Below are 22,857 nucleotides of genomic sequence, written 5' to 3' on the forward strand. Positions count from 1 at the left end.
CCAAAGTGCTGGGATTATAGGCGTGAGCCACCGCGCCCAGCCATATTATTTCTGAGTAGTGGGACCCTCAATGTGGTCAACAATCTTTTAGCTCCTGAGTTTCTTTTGCTTCCCCACCCCGCCCACTGGAGTGCAGTGGCACAATCTCGACTCCCCGCAACCTCAGCCTCCAGGAAGATAAAGATTCTGACTCAAGTCAGAAACTCACCATAGTGTCTTCAGTCTCCAAACTGACTTCTCCATAGATTAGTGATCACATCAATAAGGCCATCTGTCAAACTCCCTCACTTTCCTTCTCTTCTACCACATCATTATCCGTCTTCACTTCTATCCTTTTCATGTCAAAGGACGAAATGCCTGACTGACATATTTCCTAGATAAACTTTCCCCTCACTTACAGAACTGTTTCATCTGTACTGAAAAGAAAAACACACATGTGCCATAATGGAAATAACACAGGTTTCAGAACTTGACATACCTGCTCAAATCCTTATCCACAGTATTCTCAACTGTAAAAGAGGGACACTGACTGACATATTAACCACAAGGCTGTTGTGATCTATAAAGCATCTTTATGTTCCTGGCATATAGTATATTCTCAATAAAAATGAGTTTCACTAGAAGCAGCTCTTCTTCACAGCCAAACTCTGGAGAATAATTTTACTAATTTCTTCCTCAATCCAACATGATCTCACTACTGCCTTCTTTGCCATCCCCACCCTATCAAAACTGCATTTCAGAGGAAACAAGTGACTCCTGATTGCTAAATTCAGGGCAGGCCAGGCATGATGGCTCATGCCTGTAACCCCAGCTCTTTGGGAGGCCAGGGAAGGCAGATAGCTTTGAACTCAGGAGTTCGAGACCAGCCTGGGCAATACAGAGAAACCTCGTCTCTACAAAAAAATACAAAAAATTATCTGGGTGTGGTGGCTCCTGCCTGTGATGCCAGCTACTCAGAAGGCTGAGGATCCGAGATTGCACCACTGCACTCCAGCCTGGGCGACAGAGTGAGACCCTGCCACCAAAGAAAAAAAAAAAGCTTCTTAATTCTCATTCAGCTGGACCTCGGGAACACATGACATTGATAGTCATCCCCCTCCCTTCTTGAAATCCTTTCTTTGGCTCCTATTATAATGCTGTTATGTTCTAGTTCTTGTCCCATTCCTTTAATCTCTCTTTTTCAGTGTCTATTACCTTTCAAACAATGATGCTCCTTCTGGTCCACAGCTCTTCTCATCTTTCAGTATTACCATTCCAAATACTAAGGCATACAAATATCCCTCATATATTCTCTTGACCCTCAAAATTTATGTATCCAGCTCCAAGCTTTCTCCCAATTTTCAGACCCAAATTTCCAGCTACCCACAGTGAAATAAAAACACCTCAAACTCGGCTGGGAGCAGTGGCTCACGTCTGTAATCCCAGCACTGTGGGAGGCCGAGGTGGGCGGATCACCTGAGGTCAGACTTTCGAGACCAGCCTAGCCAAAGTGGGGAAATCCCGTCTCTGCTAAAAATACAAAAATTAGTCGGGTGTGGTGGCGCATGCCTGTAATCCCAGCTACTCGGTAGTCTGAGGCAGGAGAATCGCGTGAACCTGGGAGGAGGAGGTTGTAGTGGGCTGAGATCGCGCCACTGCAGTCCAGCCTGGGTGACAGAACGAGACTTCGTCAGAAAAAAAAAAAAAAAAAATCCTGAAAGTTAACTTGTTCAAAACCAAATTCATTACCTTCCCTCAAAATTGCTTCTTTATGCTCCCTATTTCAGACGAGATCAGGCGCGTTGAGGGTGGTATGACCGGAGACTATGTTCCCTATTTCAATTAACACTACCGATTCACACCATCAGCCATGTCAGAAACTTCCTACTATTCCTCTCAACTCTATTTTGAAACCTCTTGGAATTTCGTGCCATTCCCTCCCGCCTAGATGAGCACACTCGTTTTCTGCCTACCTGGCCTTTCCGCCTGCACACGGTCTTCACTTTCAATCCTTCCTCTATATTTTCACCAGAGATAATGCAATCATACCAAGCTCCTGCTTACCAAACCTTCAACGGCTCTCCATGCCTGCAGCATAAAGTCCAAATTCCTCAGCAAGTTCTTCTCAGAGGTATACAATTTAAAGATTTTTAAATTACACAAACCTGGGTTGCACTTGTAGCGAAATCTGAACACTGGCTTAGTCCAGTCTTCATAGTGAAGAGTAAAAAGCAGAGAGGGGAAAGGAAGGGAGATGATGACAAGGGAGGAAAGAAGAGGGGGAAGGCAGTAGGGTCTGAGGGGAGGGAAGTGTTTTCCCGGGTAGAGGTGATCGTTTTCAAGGGAAGAGTGTGTCGGAGGGAAGTCAAGTGAAGGAACCCAGAACTCTGAGGCCGGAGCGGGTATGCGAGCAGGGAGGCGCTCAGTGCGGAGCTGGAAGTCTCTGAAACAAGAGTTTTCCGAGAAAACGAAAGATCCCTAACGCGAGCGAGGTAACTTCTAATGGGTTCCCAGGTTCTAAGGGGGAGCAGACGTGGCGGGGAGCCTGAGGGAAGTGAGAAGGAAAGGGGAAAGCGGCCGAGAAGGGAACGTCCGCCGCCGCTGAGAGGGGGACCTCTGGGAAGCCGAGGGGTCCCGTCGTGTGCGGAGGGGCGCAGGCGCCTCTGCTCCGGGGCAGAGGAGGTGGAGCGGCCGCGCGCGCGGGCCGGGCAGGATGCCCGGGTTTGTGTCCCCCGTCCTCTCTTCATGTTACCTGAGGCAGGACTGAGCAGCCAGAGGGGTGCGTGCGCGGGCGAGAGGAGGAGACGCCGGCAAAGAGGGAGCATAGTAACCCTCACAGCTCGTTGGTGGCAGCGGCTCCTTAGCCTGCGGAGGCGGTGGGAGCCCCTAGCGCAGAAGCCGGCGACTCAGCTGGGCCAGTGGCGGCGGAGAACGAGGAGACCACTGCCATGGCCCCACAGTCGGGGCCGTTCCCCCCGCCTGTTTGGCGGGGCCAGGAGGACAATCCGACCAGCGAAACCAAGAGGGCAGCTGGTAACTCTGCTGAGCTCCCGGGCCGCGAGAGACTGAAACGCCTACCGGGCCCAGCAGGGGGGCTGGGGGGTGGGGTCTCGCTTGACCACGCCCCCTCCCTCAAGCCCTCCCTCAGAGTAGCCAATCAACCGTCAACTCCTGATAAACGAGCTAGTGGGATTACCCAATTAGCGCTAGGAATGCCACGTGGTATGAGGGTGGGCACAATGGGCGTCCAGAAAAGCCAATCAACAGCCGTAGGCGCCAACTCCGGAGGACGAAGGGAACCAATAGGAAGGAAGTCGAGGTAAAAACAGAAGAAGCAGTGTGTGGGAAAGACGGAACGGAGGAGGAGGGAATACACCTGGGGGAAACTCAAGTCCAGGAGCCTCTTAGAGGGCGGGGAAGTAAACACAAGATGGACCAATAAAAATGTTAAACACAGAAATGATTGGTAATTGATAAAGCCAATTGAAAATGGACTAGACTGGCGCGGCTTTCGGGTTGGTCAAGGTATAGCTGAGTAAGGAAAAGCGGTAAGAATGCGGCGTCCCGCAGGATCTCAGTATAGTGAGGAGGAAAAAATATATAAATAATAGCGACTTGAAATAGTAAGAGCAATCAGTAGAGCTAAACAAAATGCTAGGGAAGAAATTAATCAGGACTATGAGATTCGGTTAAGTGAAGGCTTGGAGGTAACACTTCAGCTAGCTTGAAAACAGATTTTGAAAGAAAGCTGGTGGGGAATAAGTCGGGATTTTTTGTTTGTTCTGTTGGTTTTTTTTTTTTTTAAGAAGGGTCTCACTCTGTCGCCCAGGATGGAGTGCAGTGGCGCGATCATGGCTCACTTACAGCCTCAAACTCCTGGACTGAGGTGATCCTCCCAACTCAGCCTCCCCGGGTAGCTGGGACTACAGGGGCACGCCAGCATGCCCGACTAATTTTTTGTATATTTTGTAGAGGTGGGGTTTGCCATGTTGCCCAGGTCTGTGACTCCTGGACTCAAGTGATCTGCCCACGTCGGCCTCCCAAAGTGCAGGGATTACAGGCGTGAGCCACTGCTCCCAAATAAGAATTCTGCCCGCTATTCAAGGCACATATTTATTCTCTCTTTGCATGTGCCTGGACATCAGGAGCTCATAATCTCATGCCTGAAGAGACTGGAACAGGAAGACAGCAAGAGCAAGCAGTATGGGACTTACTGTATTAGCACTCCCAGGGGTTAGAGACTCCTTTTCAGACATCTTAAGACTTCCATCCTCCTGGAAGAGTATAGGTGGTATGCATTCCTGGTGGCAATAAAGTTTAAGAAATATGGCCAGGGCCAGGAGCAGTGGCTCCCACCTGTAATCCCACCACTTTGGGAGGCCGAGGCAGGGGGATCAAGATGTCAGAAGATCAAGACCATCCTGGCCAACATGGTGAAACCTCATCTCTACTAAAAATATAAAAATTAGCCGGGTGTAGTGGCGCGCGCCTGTAGTCCCAGCTACTCGGGAGGATGAGGCAGGAGAATGGCTTGAGCCTGGGAAGCGGAAGTTGCAGTGAGCCGAGATCGCACCACTGCACTCCAGCCTGGGCGACAGAACAAGTCTCCCTCTCAAAAAAAAAAAAGAAAGAAAGAAAGAAAGAAATATGGCCAGGCACAGTGATTCACTTCTATAATCCCAGCACTTTGGGAGGTCAAGCTGGATCACTTGAAGCCAAGAGTTCGAGACCAGCCTGGGCAACATAACGTGACCCTGTCTGTACAGGAAAAAAAAAAAAAAAAAAAAAAAAGTCCAGAATGGTGGCATGTACCTGTGGTCCTAGCTACTTGGGAGGCTAAGGCCAGAAAATCACCTGAGCCCAGAGGTCAAGGATACAGTGAGCTGTGGATGGTGACACTGCACTCCAGCCTGGACAACAGAGCAGGACCCTGTCCCAAAAAATATATAAAAAGAAAGAAAGAAACGTGGTAGGAGATATTGGAGAGAGAAGAGGCTGCATGTGGGTTGGGCTTAAATTCCAATATTCAAATTTGTCCTTTTTTATGCTGTGAGTGCTATTCTTGAGCAGGACCATAAACTAAACAGGGCAGTGTTATAGGAAGATTAATTGGTAGCTCTCAGGATCTCTGAAGGTAGAAGAGAGATCACCCCAGCCCAGTTCCCCTGACCAAAGGCTTTTTGGTGCCATTCTTCTGGCAACAAATCATGTGCTGCCACCTGGTGACAGCTCAAAAAACAATTTTCCATATTGCTGTTTAATATTTCTGTTGAGGTTGGGTGTGTGGGCTCAGACCTATAATCCCAAGGGCTTTGGGAGACTGAGGTAGGAGGATCTCTTGAGCCCAAGGGTTTGAGACCAGCCTGGGCAACATAGTGACACACATCTCTACAAACAAAAATCTTTTTTTAATTAGTGGGTGTCGTATCACATGCCTGTAGTACTAGCTACTAGGGAAGCTGAGGCAGGAGCTTCACTTGAGCCCAGGAGTTCGAGACCAGCCTGGGCAAGATGGCGAAACCCTATCTTTACAAAAAGGACAAAAAATTAGCCGGGTGTGGTGGCGCATGCCTGTCGTCCCAGCTACATGGGAGGCTGAGGTGGGAGGATCGCTTGAGCTTGGGAAGTTGAGGCTGCAGTGAGCTGTGATCTCGCCACTGCACTCCGGCCTGGGTAACAGAGTGCAACTCCATCTCAAAAGAAAAAAAAAGTGGACCTATGCAGTTCATGTTCTGTGATGTCCAAGTAGTGAAAGGATCAGGATCATTAGTCACAAGGCATTTTTTAATGAAATATAATAGAAAATATCAGTGTATCACTCCTAGTAAGGATAAAAATTAAATCATAACATTTTTGTTTCAGTTAATAAATCTACACACATATTTACTAGGTCACAATGTAAATTGTATTTCTTACTGGAAGTCACAGCCAAAAAATTCTTAAAGCCACTGTATTAGAGGCAGAGAGAGTGAAAGAAGAGACCAGGGAACAGGCTGCTACAGAAATGCAATCTGGGCTGCTAAGGATGATGTGTGGAGATGCCAAAGAGAGCCTCAAGCAGCAGAAGCTGGGGCTAGGCATGGTAGCAGCTCACACTTGTAATCCGAACACTTTGGGAGCCTGAAGTTGGTGCATCAGTTGAGCCCAGGAGTTCAAGACTAGCCTGGGCAACATGGTGAAACCCTGTCTCTACAAAAAATATTTAAAACTTAGCCAGGCATGATAGCGTGTGCCTATAGTCCCATATATTATTACTTGGGAGGCTAAGGTGGGAGGATTGCTTTAGTCCAGGGGCAGAGGCTTCCGTGAGCCAGATCATGCCACTGCACTCCAGCCCGGGCAACAGAATAAGACCTTGTCTCAAAAAAAAAAAAAAAAAAAAAAAAATTGCCAGAAGCTGGAGATGAGAAAAGGTAGCCTCCTACTGTCCAGATCCAGGTCCCATCAGAATATCTCATCCTCCTTTGCATCCCCCTAGCACTACTGCCCCAGAGTAGTGTCCTACCTCATTCTCCTCACCAGAATGGGAGCTCCCATTACTTTTCAAGTTCAACTGAGCTTGCACTCAGAAGGTACAGCTATAGGCTGGGCACAGTGGCTCACAACTGTAATCCCAGCACTTTGGGAGGTCAAGGCGGGCAGATCACTTGAGGTCAGAAGTTCAAGACCAGACTGGCCAACATGGTGAAACCCCGTCTCTCCTAAGAATACAAAAATTAGCCAGGCGTGATGGCGCACACCTGTAATCCCAGCTACTTGGGAGGCTGAGGCAGGAGAATCGCTTAAACCTAGGAGGCAGAGGTTGCAGTGAGCTGAGATGGCACCACTGTACTCCAGCCTGGGCAACAGAACAAGACTCTGTCTCAAAAAAAAAAAAAAAAAAAAAAAAAATACAGCTATAAATGTCTATGAACTTGGATTTCAGGGGTAGAGGTCATAGAAAGCACTTCAAGTAACAGGAAGATGAACAGGTACAGCTGATTCTATCCCATGTGGGTGCTGACTCATAGAAAACACATCAGGGAGAGTTAAACCATTTTATTGCAGCCCAGCGACAAGGATGGGCAAGCAGTGAAAAGCCTCAGTAGAGAGGACAAATAATAGCTACATCAAGAGGGTAGAGGCAGGCAGTCCAGAAACAGGGCCTTGGAGGGGAGGGTGGGCAAAGAAGCCTTCATCTTACTACTCTTAACGAGTCCTTACAGGTCATTCAAGAGCATCTTGGGGCCCCAAAGGAATAGGCCCTCTTGCTTAAGACTCTGGGCATGGAGCTGAAAGCTTCTGGGCTCCAGTATAGAAAGGGTGCTCCTCTGGGGATCTAAGAGGAAGGAAAAGGGAAGAGAAAACAAGTCATCAGCAAGCATTGTGATATGCACAGAACTAGGCCCTAGGCCTTTCTAATAGAGAGGGACATACAAGACTGACAGGATAAATAGCAACAGATATCAATGAATTCACAGAAAGGCAGAGACTCCATTCTACCTGGTGTTAAATAATTAGGCAGCTGGCATTCAGGTACCATTCAGATTTAGCCTCCCCCAAAACGGGAATCCTTGTCCTTATCCTCACCTGGCTTCCATAAAAGTTCCCAGCTACTGTTACTGTCCAGAAGACTGCATTCAAAGCTAAATGAAGAAACAGACATGGTGAAGGTAGTGGCCAGAGGCAGCTTAGATTGGAGAACATGTATGGAGGTCCTGGAAAGGGGAACAGAACCAGAAACAGAGATGATGATGATGTGTCAAGGGGGCCCTACCGGCACAGAACTGTCCTCTTTCCTGAGGCTAGGACTCTGGTCTCTTCCCTCTTTTTTTGTTTTGTTTTGTTTTGTTTTTGAGATGGGGTCTCACTCTGTCACCCAAGCTGGAGTGCAATGGCATGATCTCGGCTCACTGCAACCTCCAACTCCTGGGTTCAAGCGATTCTCCCACCTCAGCCTCCCGAGTAGCTGGGATTACAGGCACCCGCCATCATGCCCGGCTAATTTTTGTAGACACAGGGTTTCACCATGTTAGCCAGGCTGGTCTTGAACTCCTGACCTCAGGTGATCTGCCCACCTCGGCCTCCCAAAGTGCTGGGATTATAGGCGTGAGCCACTGAGCCCTGCCAATCTCTCCTCCTTCTTTAACATCCAAACATATAAAGGTACCTCAGTGACTCTATATCAAGTAAAGAATGCCCTTATGGGCTACAACCAGATACTCATACTGCCCCCAGCAGCCCACACCAAATCTAGGATAGCTGAACTTTGGTCCCCAGTGTCTGACCTGTGAGACAATTCCCCTCCACTGGCACAGCACCCACACCCCCTGACCTGAGGAGGTTGTGTTCCCTCCAGGCATCTTGGTCCTCTGTCCTGGCAGCCTCCAGGGTATGACCCTTGCCTTCCTGGCCACTTTGCAACTGCTCCAACATCTGCCAGATCATAGGCTCAGGTGGAACCAAACCTCTCGCCATGACTGTCCTCTTCAGCACACTTGGAACCCTCATGTGGGCAAGGATAGTTTCTCATGGCCGGGAGCAGAAGGGTTAGGAAGAAGAGCTCTGGAGAGAGAGTCAGCACAGGGAAGAGAGTAATCGAGACAGGGGCAGGAGAGGGTATCCTGGCCTCCCTGCAGAACAGGATAGACAGAGAAAGGAAGGGTCCTCCACAGAGAAATATGCAGGGAGAAGTCTGAACCTAGTCCTACCTTCCAACTGCCAAACTGAGACTGTCATCCCTTAGCCAGATCAGTTTCAGCAGCAGTTGCTGGCGCTGGCCCGCAGATGAGAGAGAATGTAAGGGGGCTGTTCCCCAACTTCTTTCCTTTTCCCTCCCTGCCTGTGACCAGCCTGCTGCCGAAAACTGAGACAGAAACATTCTGGCTCAGCCGTTGGGAAGCTTCCAAGCTGACTGAAAAGACTAAACTCACACCATGAGAGGCAAAGAGTGCAACAAAATACTTGGCCACACTTCTCAGTAGCTCAGGCAGTTGGAGCCATGGCCACTTAATGGGAGAGCAAGAAGACTTTCCAGGCCGGGTGCGGTGGCCCACACCTGTAATACTAGCACTTTGGGAGGCTGAGGCAGGCGGATCATTTGAGGTCAGGAGTTCGAGACCAGCCTGACCAACACGGTGAAACCCCATCTCTACTAAAAATACGAAAAAAAGTAGCCGGGCGTGGTGGCAGGCACCTGTAATCCCAGCTACTCAGGAGGCTGAAGCAGAAGAATCGTTTGAACCCGGGAGGCAGAGGTTGCAGTGAGCCAAGATTGCGCCATTGCAACAGAGCCTGGGCAACAGAGTGAGCCTGGGCAACAGAGCAAGACTCCATCTCATAAAAAAAAAAAAAAGAAGAAGAAGACTTTCCAGAAAAGCGGACAAGGAAACACATATTCACCCCCAACCTTTTACTTACTCAACTGGTACTGCAGCAACTTCAATTCCTTCTGCATAATCTCTGACTCCTCCCACAGCACTGTAGGAGTGACAGCAGTGCTATTCTAGAGTCAATCAACAAATCCAGAGTAAGAAGGCCACCAGCCTCCCAGAATGCCAAAAGTTCAAAGGCCTCAAGAAGGCAAGGTTTTGCCTATCACTTACTCAGTCTGCAGCTCCTGAGGAAGGCCATTGGTAGTACTGCATTCTCCTGGTCCTGTTTGCATCTGGGCTTGGGCTTTCTCCCACACCTGGCTCCGAAGGCCCTGCAGTTACCTTCTCAGCTCCTCCAGGCATTGCTCCAGGAGAAGAGCCCTCCCCTTTGGGGCCCCCTGCAGCAACCTTCGTGATGCTGTAGTGGGACAAGTTAGGGATCATCCTCTCTAAGAGTTTCACAAGCCCCTAGATACTCTACTTGCAAAACAAGACACATGTGCACACACAACAGGTGTGTGGCAAAATTGTGTGCATACGTATGAAGCTGTGTGTATGAAGAAAATAACTGGCCAGATACATTCCAAGATACTGAGCTGGTACTTCTGCTGCTCTCACTCTTCTAGCAGGCCCTGCACTGCCTGCCTTAGGGCCTCAGTCACCTACCCAGGCAGAAAAAAACATATGAGCTACTGTATAACAGCTTTTCCCAATCCCTAATATCCTCATCTCACACAAACATCACATATACACACCAAGGATTCCAAGCCTCACCTGAGCCTGAGATTGAAGCTAGGATCAGAGAATAGTAACCTCATCCCAGAGAGAGGATGGGCTCTAGGACTCAGGGCAGCTCAGTCTTTGTAGGACTGTGGGAGTCTCTAAAGCCCAAGGCTGTTGAGCTTGGACTCCTGACTGCAGAGGCAAGTGATGAGAGGAAATCCAGGTCCCAGCCAGGTCCCCGGCTGAGGGAATAAGGAAGGGTTAAGTGCAGGGTCTGTGTGGGGAAACAGAGTTAAGGAAAGGACAGAGTTGGAATTTGGAAGGAGTAATGGATGATACAGGCCCTGGAGGAAGGCACAGAAAGAGAAAGGGCTTGGAAGTAGAAAGAGACATTACTTACCTGAGTTGGAGACCCCAAGAGGATACAGCCACTGCTACAAAAGAAACAGTTGCACAGGTCAATGAGCTCTGAGAGTCCCTTAGCCTGCCCACGCAAACTGGGGACTTCCACCAACCCCTCACCTTAATCCGGGCCACATTTCCATCAGTAGTGTTGAGAAGCACATCCAGCTGCTCAAACCAGCTGAGGCTCCTACTCATATCCTGTGGCAGGGGAGCGGCAGGGGTCTGGCTCCCTGGTGTCTTGTGCTTACTCTCTCAGCGGGGGATACCCAAGGTACAGCCCAGGAAAGGCCACCACGTTAGATGGAAAGAGGGTAGTGGGGATGCAACTTGGAGTAGGGGGATGCACTATCAGACCAAAACTGCGATCGTGGGACTAGGGAAAGGAAGGACGCTCTTGGGGAACTGGGGGGAAAGCGGGATACCCTGATGATACGCAGATATCAGGTGGGGGTTGAAGGTGCCAGAACCTGGTCGAGACCTCCCCAGAAGCAGTACACTGGCGCCACCACGCCAAACCTGTGCCAGTGACAACTGCCGCCGCCGGGTTCAAAACTTCGGGTTGGTTTTGAAAGTCCGACTTTGGACTGGCTGCCGCTGCGCCACCTGGGAAACTGAGTTCGCCTCTCGCGAACACAACCGGCGATGGAGGCGGCGGAACTACCTTTCCCTGGAAGAGACACGTACATGCACACCCCCACCGTGTAGCTTGCCGGGAAACTGAGTCTTCCTGATTCCGTGTAGCTGTCTCCAGGGAATCGAACAAACTACGCATCCCAAGATGCATCGCGCATAGCCAATACTGTCCCGCTATTTTACCCGTTTCCTACCTGGGAAATGGAGTCGAAGTTGACTCAAAACGTAACGGCCCAATTGTCCTTGAGACTTCATTCCCCGGCAAGCTCAGCGTGTAACGTGCGCCATGGAGCCGAAAGTCGCAGAGCTGAAGCAGAAGATCGAGGACATACTATGTCCTTTTGGCTTCGAGGTTTACCCCTTCCAGGTTAGTTTATCCCTCCTGCTGCTCTAGGGCGAGATCTATGATTGGCTTCGTTGCAACTGGCGTGAGGCCTCAGGAGCCTCTGCTCCTCCTGTGTTCCTGCAGCCCAGTGTCCATGTGACAACAGGGACAGGGTTTCAGTGGGGGCTTGGGTTAAAAAGATAGTGGTCGAGGCCGGGCGTGGTGGCTCACACCTGTAATCCCAGCACTTTGGGAAGCAGAGGCAGGCGGATCACCTGAGGTGAGGAGTTCGAGACCAGTCTGGCCAACATGGTGAAACCCCATCTCTGCTAAAAATACAAAATTAGCCGGGCATATTGGTGCATGCCTGTAATCCCAGCTACTGGGGAGGCCGAGGCAGGAAAATCGCTTGAACCCCTGAGGCGGAGGTTGCAGTGAGCCGAGATTGCGCCATTGCACTCCAGCCTGAGCAACCAGCAAAACTCATCTCAAAAAAAAAAAAAAAAAGTGTCCCATGTTTGTCCTTTTACCCCCATATAGTATAATGCCGGATTGGTTAACAGGAGACACCATATGACCTGTAACGTGTGTGGCTCAGATTGTCACCTATATAATTTACAAGAAGAAACGGACCTGTGAGGCAGAGTCACCTTGGAACTTCCTAAAGGATTTAGGAGAGGTCAAAGCCCAGAAGGTTTGCATAGCTATGATTTAGGTCAGCTGAAGAGGGACGGCATTCCTGGTAATGAACAGGCAAACAATTGGCTGGTTTGTTCCCTCTACCAACAGAAGGATAATTCATGATATTTCCAGTCATCAGTGCTGGACTGGGTAATGAAACTTTGTACACTCGCCTGGCACAGCAATCTCAGCACCGCACCCCGACCCCCATTTACAGTTATATTTCCCAACATCAGTGCCCTGTGCACTGAGCAGTTAAGTTACAAAGCTAAATCAACTCAGCTTGAGCCCTCTGCCTGATGCTTAAGAGACTACCCACTTCCCATTCCTTCCACCGAGTGGCTCACAGCAGACCTGGGAGAGGATATAGAGGGAGAAGTAGGTTGGGTCTAGCTTGAGACTGGTCTTGCCAGAAAAAATGGAATTAAGCTATATATGAAAAGATAGATTGGAAGGAAGGAGGGTTATGTACATCCCAAATATCAGAAAAAGCTTGAGTAAAAGTGTGGAGATAGCCGGGCGCGGTGGCTCAAGCCTGTAATCCCAGCACTTTGGGAGGCCGAGACGGGCGGATCACAAGGCCAGGAGATCGAGACCATCCTGGCTAACACGGCGAAACCCCGTCTCTACTAAAAAAAAACACAAGGCCGGGCGCGGTGGCTCAAGCCTGTAATCCCAGCACTTTGGGAGGCCGAGACAGGCGGATCACGAGGTCAGGAGTTCGAGACCATCCTGGCTAACACGGTGAAACCCCGTCTCTACTAAAAAATACGAAAAACTAGCCAGGCGAGGTGGCGGGCGCCTGTAGTCCCGGCTACTCGGGAGGCTGAGGCAGGAGAATGGCGTAAAAACCCGGGAGGCGGAGCTTGCAGTGAGCTGAGATCCGGCCACTGCACTCCAGCCTGGGCGACACAGCGAGACTCCGTCTCAAAAAAAAAAAAAAAAAAAACACAAAAAATTAGCCGGGCGAGGTGGCGGCGCCTGTGGTCCCAGCTACTCGGGAGGCTGAGGCAGGAGAATGGCAGGAACCCGGGAGGCGGAGCTTGCAGTGAGCTGAGATCTGGCCACTGCACTCCAGCCTGGGCGACAGAGCGAGACTCCGTCTCAAAAAAAAAAAAAAAAAAGTGTGGAGATAGTGGTGTGGTGTTACCAAGTAAAAGGGCTTGATGCCTGATGTGCTAGAAGCCAATATTATGACACTGGGTTTTTGAGAAAACAAAAGCTATTTGTTGCAGATCAACCTTTAACTCTTTGAGACACTGTTTCAGTGGATGGCAGGTATGTGGAAGAGTGAAAATACCTATCTGGCAAGTTGAGTAGACCTGGGTATTAGGAGTTTTTGTACTGAACAAAGCCAACTGCAGCCCTGCCAGTCACCCTAGGCTCCCACCTCTCACCTCTCTACCCCCACATCCTATAAGACTGTCTACTGAATCTCCCAAGTCCATTCCCTTCTATTCCACCCGTCTATGCTGTGGTTCAGGCCACCATTTCTCACTTGGATTACTGTAATAACCTCCTTGCTGTCATTTTACCTCCAGTCCATCCTCCACACTGCAGCCAGTTTGATCTAAAACTGATCATGCTAGTTTACTTCTTAAATCATCAGTGGCTCTTCACTGTCACCAAATTAAATCCATATTCTTTAAATTGGTATTCAAAGCCAATCAAAATCTCACTCCTATTGATCTCTCCAGCCTTCTCTCCCTCTGATTCCCTCTACGGACCCTTCACTTCCACCAAACTAGACAATTTTCAAATATGCCCAGGAATTTTCTGCCAGTGTGTTTGCTTATGCTGTGACTTCTGTTTATTTTATTCTTTATTTATTTAGAGACAAAGTCTCACTCTGTCCTCCAGGCTGGAGTGCAGTGGTGCAATCATAGCTCACTGCAGCCTCAAACTCCTGGGCTCAAGTGATCCTCCCACTTCAGTCTCCCAAGTAACTGACTCCAGGCATGCACCAAAACTCAGTGTCTCACTTTGTTGCCCTGGCTGGTCTTGAACTCCTGGCCTCAAGTGGTCCTCCTGCTTTGGCCACCCAAAGCACTGGGATTACATGCATGAGTCACCGCACTTAGTCTGTGACCTCTTTTTAAAATACATACCAGTGAGTTTATGTCTTTTTTGGTGAAATATAAATAATAAATGCACACCAGATTCTCCTCCCCACATCAACCTGACAGTTGACCAGTTGATTTTCTAGCCTTCAAGACTTAGCATCCAAGAAAGCCTTTTCTTTTCTTTTCTTTTTTTTTTTTTTTTTTTTTGAGACGGAGTTTTGCTCTTGTTGCCCAGGCTGGAGTGCAATGGTGCGATCTCAGCTCACCGCAACTTCTGCCTCCCAGGTTCAAGTGATTCTCCTGCCTTAGACTCCAGAGTAGCTGGGATTACAGACATGCACCAACACGCCCGGCTAATTTTGTATTTTTTTTAGTAGAGACAGAGTTTCTCCATGTTGGTCAGGCTGGTCTTCAACTCCCAACCTCAGGTGATCTGCCCACCTCGGCCTCTCAAAGTGCTGGGATTACAGGCATGAGCCACCGTGCCCAGCCACAAGGAAGCCTTTTCTAATTGCAGAGGACCCCATCTGACCCTGTCATTGCACTAGCTATAGTACAGTCATTTCTGCTGTTCTTAGTTGATTCTGCCTACTAGAACTTTCTGTGGCCAGGCGTGGTGGCTCTCACCTGTAATCCCAGCACTTTGGGAGGCCAAGGTGAGTGAATTACTGGAGGTCAGGAGTTCAAGACCAGCCTGGCCAACATGGTGAAATCCCGTCTCTACTAAAAATAGAAAATTAGCTGGGCGTGGTGGTGTGCACCTGTAATCCCGGCTCTCAGGAGGCTGAGGCAGGAGAATTGTTTGAGCCTGGGAGGTGGGGGTTGTGGTGAGCGGAGATTGCACCATTGCACTCCAGCCTGGGCAAATGAGCGAAACTCCATCTCAATAATAATAATAATAATAATAATAACTCAATAACTCTCTGCCTTTCTTCCTTTTTTTTGAGATGGAGTCTCACTCTGTTGCCCCGGCTGGAGTGCAATGGCGCCATCTCGGCTCACTGCAACCTCTGCCTTCCGGGTTCAAGCAATTCTCCTGCCTCAGCCTCCTGAGTAGCTGGGATTTCTGCCTCTCTATTCTAAGTTCCTTGTCATATAATACATGAACCTATAGTAGACATGAGGGGGAAGAGACCTAACCACAACAGTCACATTATGAGTTGAGCACCGACACAGACTTCACTTATCTGTTACAGCAGTAAAACCAGCTACAATCAAACGAGTAATGGTCATCCCACTCTGTCCCAGTAATGCACAACCCCAGGTAGCCTGTGTAGACCTGTGTCAAGTGTTCTGCACTATGAGTCAGAAATCCCCAGTAAGTGATGCAGGTATATCCATAGCACTTCGTGTGAACAGCAGCAACCTCCACAACTATGTGATTTAGCAAGTTCATTGCAGGTTATGTTACAGGTCTTTAGTTCAGGCTTCTTGTGACAGTTCTTCTCCATGTTCAGTGTGTGAATGTGGGTGTAGACAGTGTGTTACAGGTGAATCCAATTTCTTGGATGTCCAGGCCAAGTGGACAAAAGCAAATATTGTGTGTCCTAAAACTGAAAATAAAGTTTGCATTAATCACATATTTGCTTTGCTGATTGGTCAACCTCAAAAACATAAGCTTGCTGGCCAGGCACGGTGGCTCATGCCTGTAATCCCAGCACTTTAGGGAGGCAGAGGCGGGTGGACCATCTGAGGTCAGGAGTTCAAGACCAGCCTCACCAACATGACGAAACCCCGTCTCAGCTAAAAATACAGAAAATGAGCCAGGCATGCTGGCAGACACCTGTAATCCCAGCTACTCGGGAGGCTGAGGCAGGAGAATCGCTTGAACCTAGGAGGTGGAGGTTTCAGTGAGCTGAAATGGCACCACTGCACTCCAGCCTGGGCAACAGAGAAAGACTGTCTCAAAAACAAAACAAAACTGGATCAGACATATCTTGAACCCAGGAGGCGGAGGTTGCAGTGAGCCAAGATTGCGCCACAAACTCCAGCCTGGGGAACAAAAGCAGAATTCCATCTCAAAAAAAAAAAAAAAAAAGGCCAGGCGCGGTGGCTCAAGCCTGTAATCCCAGCACTTTGGGAGGCCGAGACGGGCGGATCACGAGGTCAGGAGTTCGAGACCATCCTGGCTAACACGGTGAAACCCCGTCTCTACTAAAAAATACAAAAAACTAGCCGGGCGAGGTGGCGGGCGCCTGTAGTCCTGGCTACTCGGGAGGCTGAGGCAGGAGAATGGTGTAAAAACCCGGGAGGCAGAGCTTGCAGTGAGCTGAGATCCGGCCACTGCACTCCAGCCTGGGCGACACAGCGAGACTCCATCTCAAAAAAAAAAAAATACAAGATTCCTGTTAGGGGTGTTGAGCATGGTAACAAGAAAGTCTGTCAAAAGCAGGAAAATCCCATCCTGGGCAACATAGGGAGACCCTGTCTCTACAACAAATTATTTTTTTGTTTTAATTAGCCAGCCAGGTGTGGTGGTTCACACCTGTGGTCCTGGCCACTCGGGAGGCTGAGGTGGGATGATTGCTTGAGGGAGGGAGGTTGAGGCTGCAGTGAGCTGTGATCACCTCACTGCACTCTAGCCTAGGTGACAGGGCAAGACTGTCTCAAAAAAAAAAAAAAAAAAAAAAAAAAAAAAGCAGGAAAACCCCTGATGGGCTCAAGTCAGAGGTTAAGTATGTTTCTAGCCTCTTAGGTAGCGTCAGTTCATCAACTGATAAAAATGGTTTTTTTGGCCTGGCATGGAAGCTCACGCCTGTAATCCTAGCACTTTGGGAGGCCAAGGTAGGCAGATCAGTTGAGGCCAGGAGTTCGAGACCAGCCTGGCCAACATGGCGAAGCCCTGTCTCTACTAAAAGTACAAAAAATTAGCTAGGCCTGGTAGCACACGCCCATAATCCCAGCTACTTGGGAGGCTGAGGCACAAGAATCACTTGAACCCAGGAGGCAGAGGTTGCAGTGAGCCAACATCATGCCACTGCACCCTAGCAGTGACAGTGGGTGACAGTGACAGTGGGTGACAGTGAGACTGTATACATTTTTTTAAAAGGGTGGGGGGGCTTTGTTTTTAAAGATAGGTTCTCGCCAGGCGCGGTGACTCACGCCTATAATCCCAGCACTTTGGGAGGCCGATGCGGGTGGATCATGAGGTCAAGCAATCGAGACCATCCTGGCCAACATGGTGAAACCCCATCTCTACTAAAAAATACAAAAATTAGCTGGGCATAGTGGCGCACGCCTATAGTCCCAGCAACTCGGGAGGCTGAGACCGGAGAATCACTTGAATCCTGGGAGGTGGAGGTTGCAATGAGCCGAGGCTGCACCACTGCACTCCAGCCTGGCAACAGAGTGAGACTCCATCTAAAAAAAAATTAATTAATTAAAATAAAAAAATAAAGACAAGTTCTTGCTCTGTTGACCAGGCTGGTCTCAAACTCTTGGCCCCAAGCAGTCCTCCTGCCTCAGCCTCCCAAAGTGCTGGGATTGCAGGTGTAAGCCACCATGCCCAGCCTAAAAACAGTATTTTAAGAAACTGCCTGGGCTGGGCGCGGTGGCTCATGCCTGTAATCCCAGCACTTTGGGAGGCCAAGGCAGGTGGATCATGAGGTCAGGAGATCGAGACCATCCTGGCCAGCATGGTGAAACCCCCGTCTCTCTTAAAAATACAAAAATTAGCTGGGCGTGGTGGCACGCACCTGTAGTCCCAGCTACTCGGGAGACTGAGGCAGGAGAATCACTTGAACCCGGGAGGCGGAGGTTGCAGGGAGCGAAGATCACGCCCCTGCACTCCAGCCTGGGCAACAGAGCGAGACTCCATCTCAAAAAAAAAAAGAAAGAAAGAAACTGCCTGTTCTCTCCAAATTCATCTCTAGAGTTAGGGTTACATAGCCTGGAACTATGGTGTTGTCTTTGATCTGTCTGTATGGAGATGCTCTGGACATAGTGAAGTTTTCATCTATTATAACCCCTTGATCTTCAGTGGAGACGTAGCTTGCTGCTGCTGATAGTTTCCCCTGGCGACATATCAAAAGGGTAAAGAAGTGCTGGTTGGGAAGAGACTGGTGGAACCACATCGTTTTGTGTCATTTGAGGATGAGTTGGGCTGTGGCATGAACAGCATTGAGGGTTCAGGTGGTTTTCTCCCTCTCAGGCTTGGCTGCAGCAACATGCTTCTCCAGATTAACAATATTTTTCTGAACAACTGTTATAGCATCATATGTTGATTCTGCTTTGAGAAATCTCCAATCTTGCTTTTGTCTTAGAATACCTTCAAGGTGTTGAACTTGGAGGACAAGTGCATTGACAGCCACTTTGACTGTTCCTGTGCCCTCAAGCACCTCAGTCAGTTGTGGATTTAGGAACTCTGCTCTGTGGGGCCTCATTCCTGGGTTTTCATTTTCTTTTATTATTATTTGAGGTGAGGTCTCACTCCATCACCCAGGCTGGAGTGCAATGGCACGATCTTGTCTCACTGCAACCTCTGCCTCCCAGGTTCAAGCGATTCTCCTGCCTCAGCCTCCTGAGTAGCTGGGATTACAGGCGAGCGCCACCATGCTTGTCTAATTTTTGTATTTCTAGTAGAGGCAGGGTTTCACCATGTTGGCCAGGCTGGTCTCCAGACCTCAGGTGATCCACCTGCCTCAGCCTCCCAAAGTGCTGGGATTATAGCTGTGAGCCACCACGCCCAGCGGGGTTTTTCATTTTCATTGGTTCATTTGTAGTTGGATGAGGCCTGAATTATTTGTTATCAGTCAGTCCTTCAATAAACAAATAAATAATTCCCTGGGCCACGCTCGGTGGCTCACGCCTATATAATCCCAGCACTTTGGAAGGCTGAGGCAGGTGGGTCCTAGTGAGGCCAAGGGTTCGAGACCAACCTGGCCAACATGGCGAAACGCCGTCTTTACTAAAAATACAAAAAATAGCCAGGCGTGGTGGTGCACGTCTGTAATCCCAGCTGCTCGGGAGGCTGAGGCACGAGAATCACTTGAAATCTGAGAGGCCGAAGTTGCAGTGGGCCAAGATCACACCACTGCACTCCATCCTTGGTGACAGAGCAAGACTCTGTCTCAAAAAATAATTCCCTGTCAAATTCAGTTGAGTTGCTGGTAAAAATAAATCACATAGCATCAGTGAAAATTAACTGAATGAGTGAGCTGGAGGATGGGGCAAAAGTGGGAGGCCTGAAGGTTAAGGTGTGGGCCAGGCTAAGGCCTAGACTGGCCCTCTCCAGCCTGGCCTGAACTTTCTGTTTCAGGTGGCATGGTACAATGAACTCTTGCCTCCAGCCTTCCACCTACTGCTGCCAGGACCTACCCTGGCCTTCCTGGTACTCAGCACACCTGCCATGTTTGACCAGGCCCTCAAGCCCTTCTTGCAGAGCTGCCACCTCCGAATGCTGACCGACCCAGTGGACCAGTGTGTGGCCTACCATCTGGGCCGTGTTAGAGAGGTGAGGAAGGCTGTTTTCCCCCACCTCCCAAAGCCACAGCTGCCTCCAGTTCCTCCAGCCTCAATGCAGGATCTAGACCTAGGGCTAGGAGCCACTTCAAAGGTGAAATGATGTCCTAAAGTCAGGCTTGACATTCTGTGATCTTTCCTCATTCTGCCTTCTCACACACCCAAGTTCCACCACCCTCCTCTACCAGTACCCCAGTGTGTAATCAGTCTCTCTCACCCTACACTGATGGGCAACTACATGAACCTCAGACCAGGTTTTCCTTGGCCTCCAAGTGGAATAGGAATGAGTTCAACATTCCCCAGGTGTTGCTTTGCCCTAGACCTGCAAGCTTTATGCTGTCCTTTTGAGGACAGAACAATATTCTCCCAACACACACTCACATATACACATAACTATGTACACACCCACTGGATCTCCCCAAAGCTGGCCATGCCTTCCTCCACACCAGGACTTGTGTATTTCCCTTCAAACATGGGCACTTCTGGAAATAACTATAACTATGTCCACACTGGAGCCTCCCAAGTTAAGGTCATGTTTTCCTTTCTGAGGACAGGACCATGTTCACAAACTAGGGCTCCCTAGGATAAGGTCATAACTCCCTTCATGCTGACAGTACCCTCTATATGGTCCACTGTTCCAGAGCCTCCCAGAGCTGCAGATAGAAGTCATTGCTGACTACGAAGTGCACCCCAACCGACGCCCCAAGATCCTGGCCCAGACAGCAGCCCATGTGGCAGGGGCTGCTTACTACTACCAACGACAAGATGTGGAGGCTGACCCATGGGGGAACCAGGTGAGAGGGAAAATGTAAATAGAGACTGAGACAGACTGGTAAAGGCCTCTCCCTACCAGGTACCACATTCCTCAGCCTTCCCTGGATGGATTTGTTTGACACAACCCAGAACAAATAAGCTTTGTCCTGGACAGGGGGGCAGTCCTGTCACATGTGATTGACTGGGGACTTGTGAGATCAGAAAACCTAGTCTGCAGAACCATCTTAGGATAGAGGGGGCACAGCAGTGTTCAGAATAGTGGTGAGACTGGGTAAGCCCAAGCCCTTCCTTGTGCTCAGAATAGTTTATGAAAGGGTTTGCCAAGAAAGGGACAGAAGTTTATGTAGTCAGCGTACACCGAGTGGGAAATAAATGAACAGGCCTAGCTTGCAATGATGGCAGTTGGACTTGGTGCCAAGGGGACCTCCGTGACCTTGCTTTTCTTCACTCACCCCAGCACATATCAGGTGTGTGCATACACCCCCGATTTGGGGGCTGGTTTGCCATCCGAGGGGTAGTGCTGCTGCCAGGGATAGAGGTGCCAGATCTGCCACCCAGAAAACCTCATGACTGTGTACCTACAAGAGCTGCCCGTATCGCCCTACTCGAAGGCTTCAATTTCCACTGGCGAGACTGGACTTACCGGGATGCTGTGACACCCCAGGAGCGCTACTCAGAAGAGCAGAAGGCCTACTTCTCCACTCCGCCTGCCCAACGATTGGCCCTCCTGGGCTTGGTTCAGCCCTCAGAGAAGCCTAGTTCTCCCTCCCCAGACTTTCCTTTTACCACACACACCCCCAAGAAGCCTGGGAAGCCCAGCAGAGCCCGGAGCTGGCTCAGCCCCAGGGTCTCACCACCTGCATCCCCTGGCCCTTGATACCTTTCTCCCATGTAGACCCTGATTTATGGAGGTACTTGCTAGGACTTAATTGGCTTTGGCAAAGGAAAAGGTTCTGAGTACAAGATTACTATTTTTGATAATACCATAGAGATCTTCCATGAAGGTAACAAGGCTCAAGGAAGTTAAGTTTGGCCAAGATAAAGGCCAGGAAACCAGAATTCCCATCTGCCTTCAAATGCAATTTTTTTTTTTTTTTTTTTTTTTTTTTTTTTTTTTTTTGAGACGGAGTCTTGCTCTGTAGCCCGGGCTGGAGTGCAGTGGCCAGATCTCAGCTCACTGCAAGCTCCGCCTCCCGGGTTTACGCCATTCTCCTGCCTCAGCCTCCGGAGTAGCTGGGACTACAGGCGCCCGCCACCTCGCCCGGCTAGTTTTTTGTATTTTTAGTAGAGACGGGGTTTCACGGTGTTAGCCAGGATGGTCTCGATCTCCTGACCTCGTGATCCGCCCGTCTCGGCCTCCCAAAGTGCTGGGATTACAGGCTTGAGCCACTGCGCCCAGCCTATTTTTTTTTTTTTTTTTTAAGACAGTCTCACTCTTGTCACCTAGGCTGGAGTGCAGTGGCGCAATCTCCGCTCACTGCAACCTCCGACTCCTGGGTTCAAGCAGTTCTCTGCCTCAGCCTCCCGAGTAGCTGGAACAACAGGTGCCTGCCACCACACCTGGCTAATTTTTTGGCGCCGAGATTGCATAGCTGCACTCTAGCCTGGGCGACAGTCTGAGACTGTCTCAAAAAAAGAAAAAAGTACCTACCTCACGTAGGAACTGAATAAACACGTGTACAGCACTTTGGAAAGTACCTGACATACAGTAAACTGTATGTTGGCTGTTACCAAAGGCCCTGGGAATTCTGTACTGCTGCTCATGGGTGTAGTGTGGGTTCTAGAGGGCTGGGCAGGTTGGAGTAGCTGAAGAAGACAAGTGGCTGGAATGGTATCACATGACACACAGAAGTATCCTCAGTTCTCAATCTACCCTGGCCTCAAGGGCCCAGAATAACTTTTCCTAGCTGACAACCTCTCTAAGGACAATGACATATGAATGAGGATCAAAACGGGCTTTGGCCAGGCACTGTGGCTCTCACCTCTAATCCCACCATTTTGGGAGGCTGAGGCGGAGGACCACTTGAGGCGAGGAGTTCAGAACCAGTCTGGGCAACATAGTGACACTAAAAAAGACTATCTCTAATCAAGGCTAGAACCCAGGGAAGGCTAAGAATTGCCCAGTACTGTACAACTACTGAAAGCCCTACCCAAGGCCACCAGCCCTTTCTGTCTTCCTCTTTCTGCCAGTTCAAAAGAAAAAGAAACCTCCAACTCTCTTTTACATAGCAGGTACCAGGCATTTATCAGAAGAGGCCAAGTTTCTGGTTCCCATGCAGCCCTTTGAATAGTGTGTCCAAGTAAAAATAGGTGTCCAAGTAGTCACACCGAGACTAACTGGCAACCCAGCCTGTGGCATAAGTCGCCATGCTCCAGTCAACACTATAGCAGGGCTTATTCTTCTCCCTCATGTGTAGTGAAACAAAATGTTAACACCTTGGGTTCATTCAGTTCCATTCCC

General features: G+C 49.5%; 3 protein-coding genes across 7 annotated transcripts in view; 1 reads left to right on the forward strand and 2 right to left on the reverse strand.

Annotated features, from left to right (window-relative positions):
• TESK2 (testis associated actin remodelling kinase 2) overlaps positions 1–3,080 on the reverse strand; it is a 152,917-nt gene extending 149,837 nt beyond the window's left edge. The window contains exon 1 of one of the 3 annotated variants that reach the window (XM_050798811.1): positions 2,732–3,080. The gene's annotated coding sequence lies outside the window, so the exon portion shown is untranslated. Of the gene's footprint in view, positions 1–1,952; positions 2,078–2,731 lie in introns of those variants that run through there. The other 2 variants (XM_050798829.1, XM_050798820.1) reach the window with 2 other exon arrangements.
• Positions 3,081–6,948: 3,868 nt separating this feature from the next.
• On the reverse strand, positions 6,949–10,666 carry CCDC163 (CCDC163 homolog). 3 transcript variants are annotated; one of them, XR_007728216.1, is made up of 7 exons: positions 10,578–10,666; positions 10,088–10,489; positions 9,564–9,994; positions 9,379–9,463; positions 8,294–8,523; positions 7,549–7,604; positions 7,277–7,297 (listed from the first exon to the last, which is right to left on the reverse strand). XR_007728216.1 is itself a non-coding variant. In XM_050801336.1 (5 exons), exons 1-5 carry the CDS (start codon positions 10,653–10,655, stop codon positions 7,190–7,192), a joined length of 477 nt encoding a protein of 158 aa, XP_050657293.1. In that variant the 3' UTR covers positions 6,949–7,189. The 3 variants fall into 3 exon arrangements, 1 of the variants encoding a protein (XP_050657293.1); XR_007728215.1 differs by having other exon boundaries at positions 9,564–10,489; XM_050801336.1 differs by lacking the exons at positions 8,294–8,523; positions 9,564–9,994 and having other exon boundaries at positions 6,949–7,297; positions 7,549–7,676; positions 10,456–10,533; positions 10,578–10,655.
• A 562-nt stretch (positions 10,667–11,228) lies between these two features.
• Positions 11,229–21,493, forward strand: MMACHC (metabolism of cobalamin associated C). Its single transcript, XM_050800294.1, has 4 exons — positions 11,229–11,460; positions 19,420–19,614; positions 20,264–20,416; positions 20,854–21,493. The coding sequence occupies exons 1-4, from the start codon at positions 11,380–11,382 to the stop codon at positions 21,271–21,273; spliced, it is 849 nt and encodes a 282-aa protein (XP_050656251.1). The 5' UTR covers positions 11,229–11,379; the 3' UTR covers positions 21,274–21,493.
• The last annotated feature ends 1,364 nt before the right edge of the window (positions 21,494–22,857 follow it).

Source organism: Macaca thibetana, chromosome 1, assembly GCF_024542745.1.
Source record: "Macaca thibetana thibetana isolate TM-01 chromosome 1, ASM2454274v1, whole genome shotgun sequence".
Classification (NCBI taxonomy): domain Eukaryota; kingdom Metazoa; phylum Chordata; class Mammalia; order Primates; family Cercopithecidae; genus Macaca; species Macaca thibetana.

Bases quoted from the DNA above. Each gene is read 5' to 3' on its own strand.
- MMACHC (XM_050800294.1), top strand. From the start codon at position 11,380: ATGGAGCCGAAAGTCGCAGAGCTGAAGCAGAAGATCGAGGACATACTA. The intron at 19,615-20,263 runs GTGAGGAAGGCT...CCACTGTTCCAG, and splicing joins ATCTGGGCCGTGTTAGAGAG to AGCCTCCCAGAGCTGCAGAT. The intron at 20,417-20,853 runs GTGAGAGGGAAA...CACTCACCCCAG, and splicing joins CTGACCCATGGGGGAACCAG to CACATATCAGGTGTGTGCAT.
- CCDC163 (XM_050801336.1), bottom strand. From the start codon at position 10,655: ATGAGTAGGAGCCTCAGCTGGTTTGAGCAGCTGGATGTGCTTCTCAAC. The intron at 10,534-10,577 runs GTGAGGGGTTGG...GGGCAGGCTAAG, and splicing joins GAAATGTGGCCCGGATTAAG to GGACTCTCAGAGCTCATTGA. The intron at 7,298-7,548 runs GTGAGGATAAGG...CCTTCCTCTTAG, and splicing joins GGAACTTTTATGGAAGCCAG to ATCCCCAGAGGAGCACCCTT.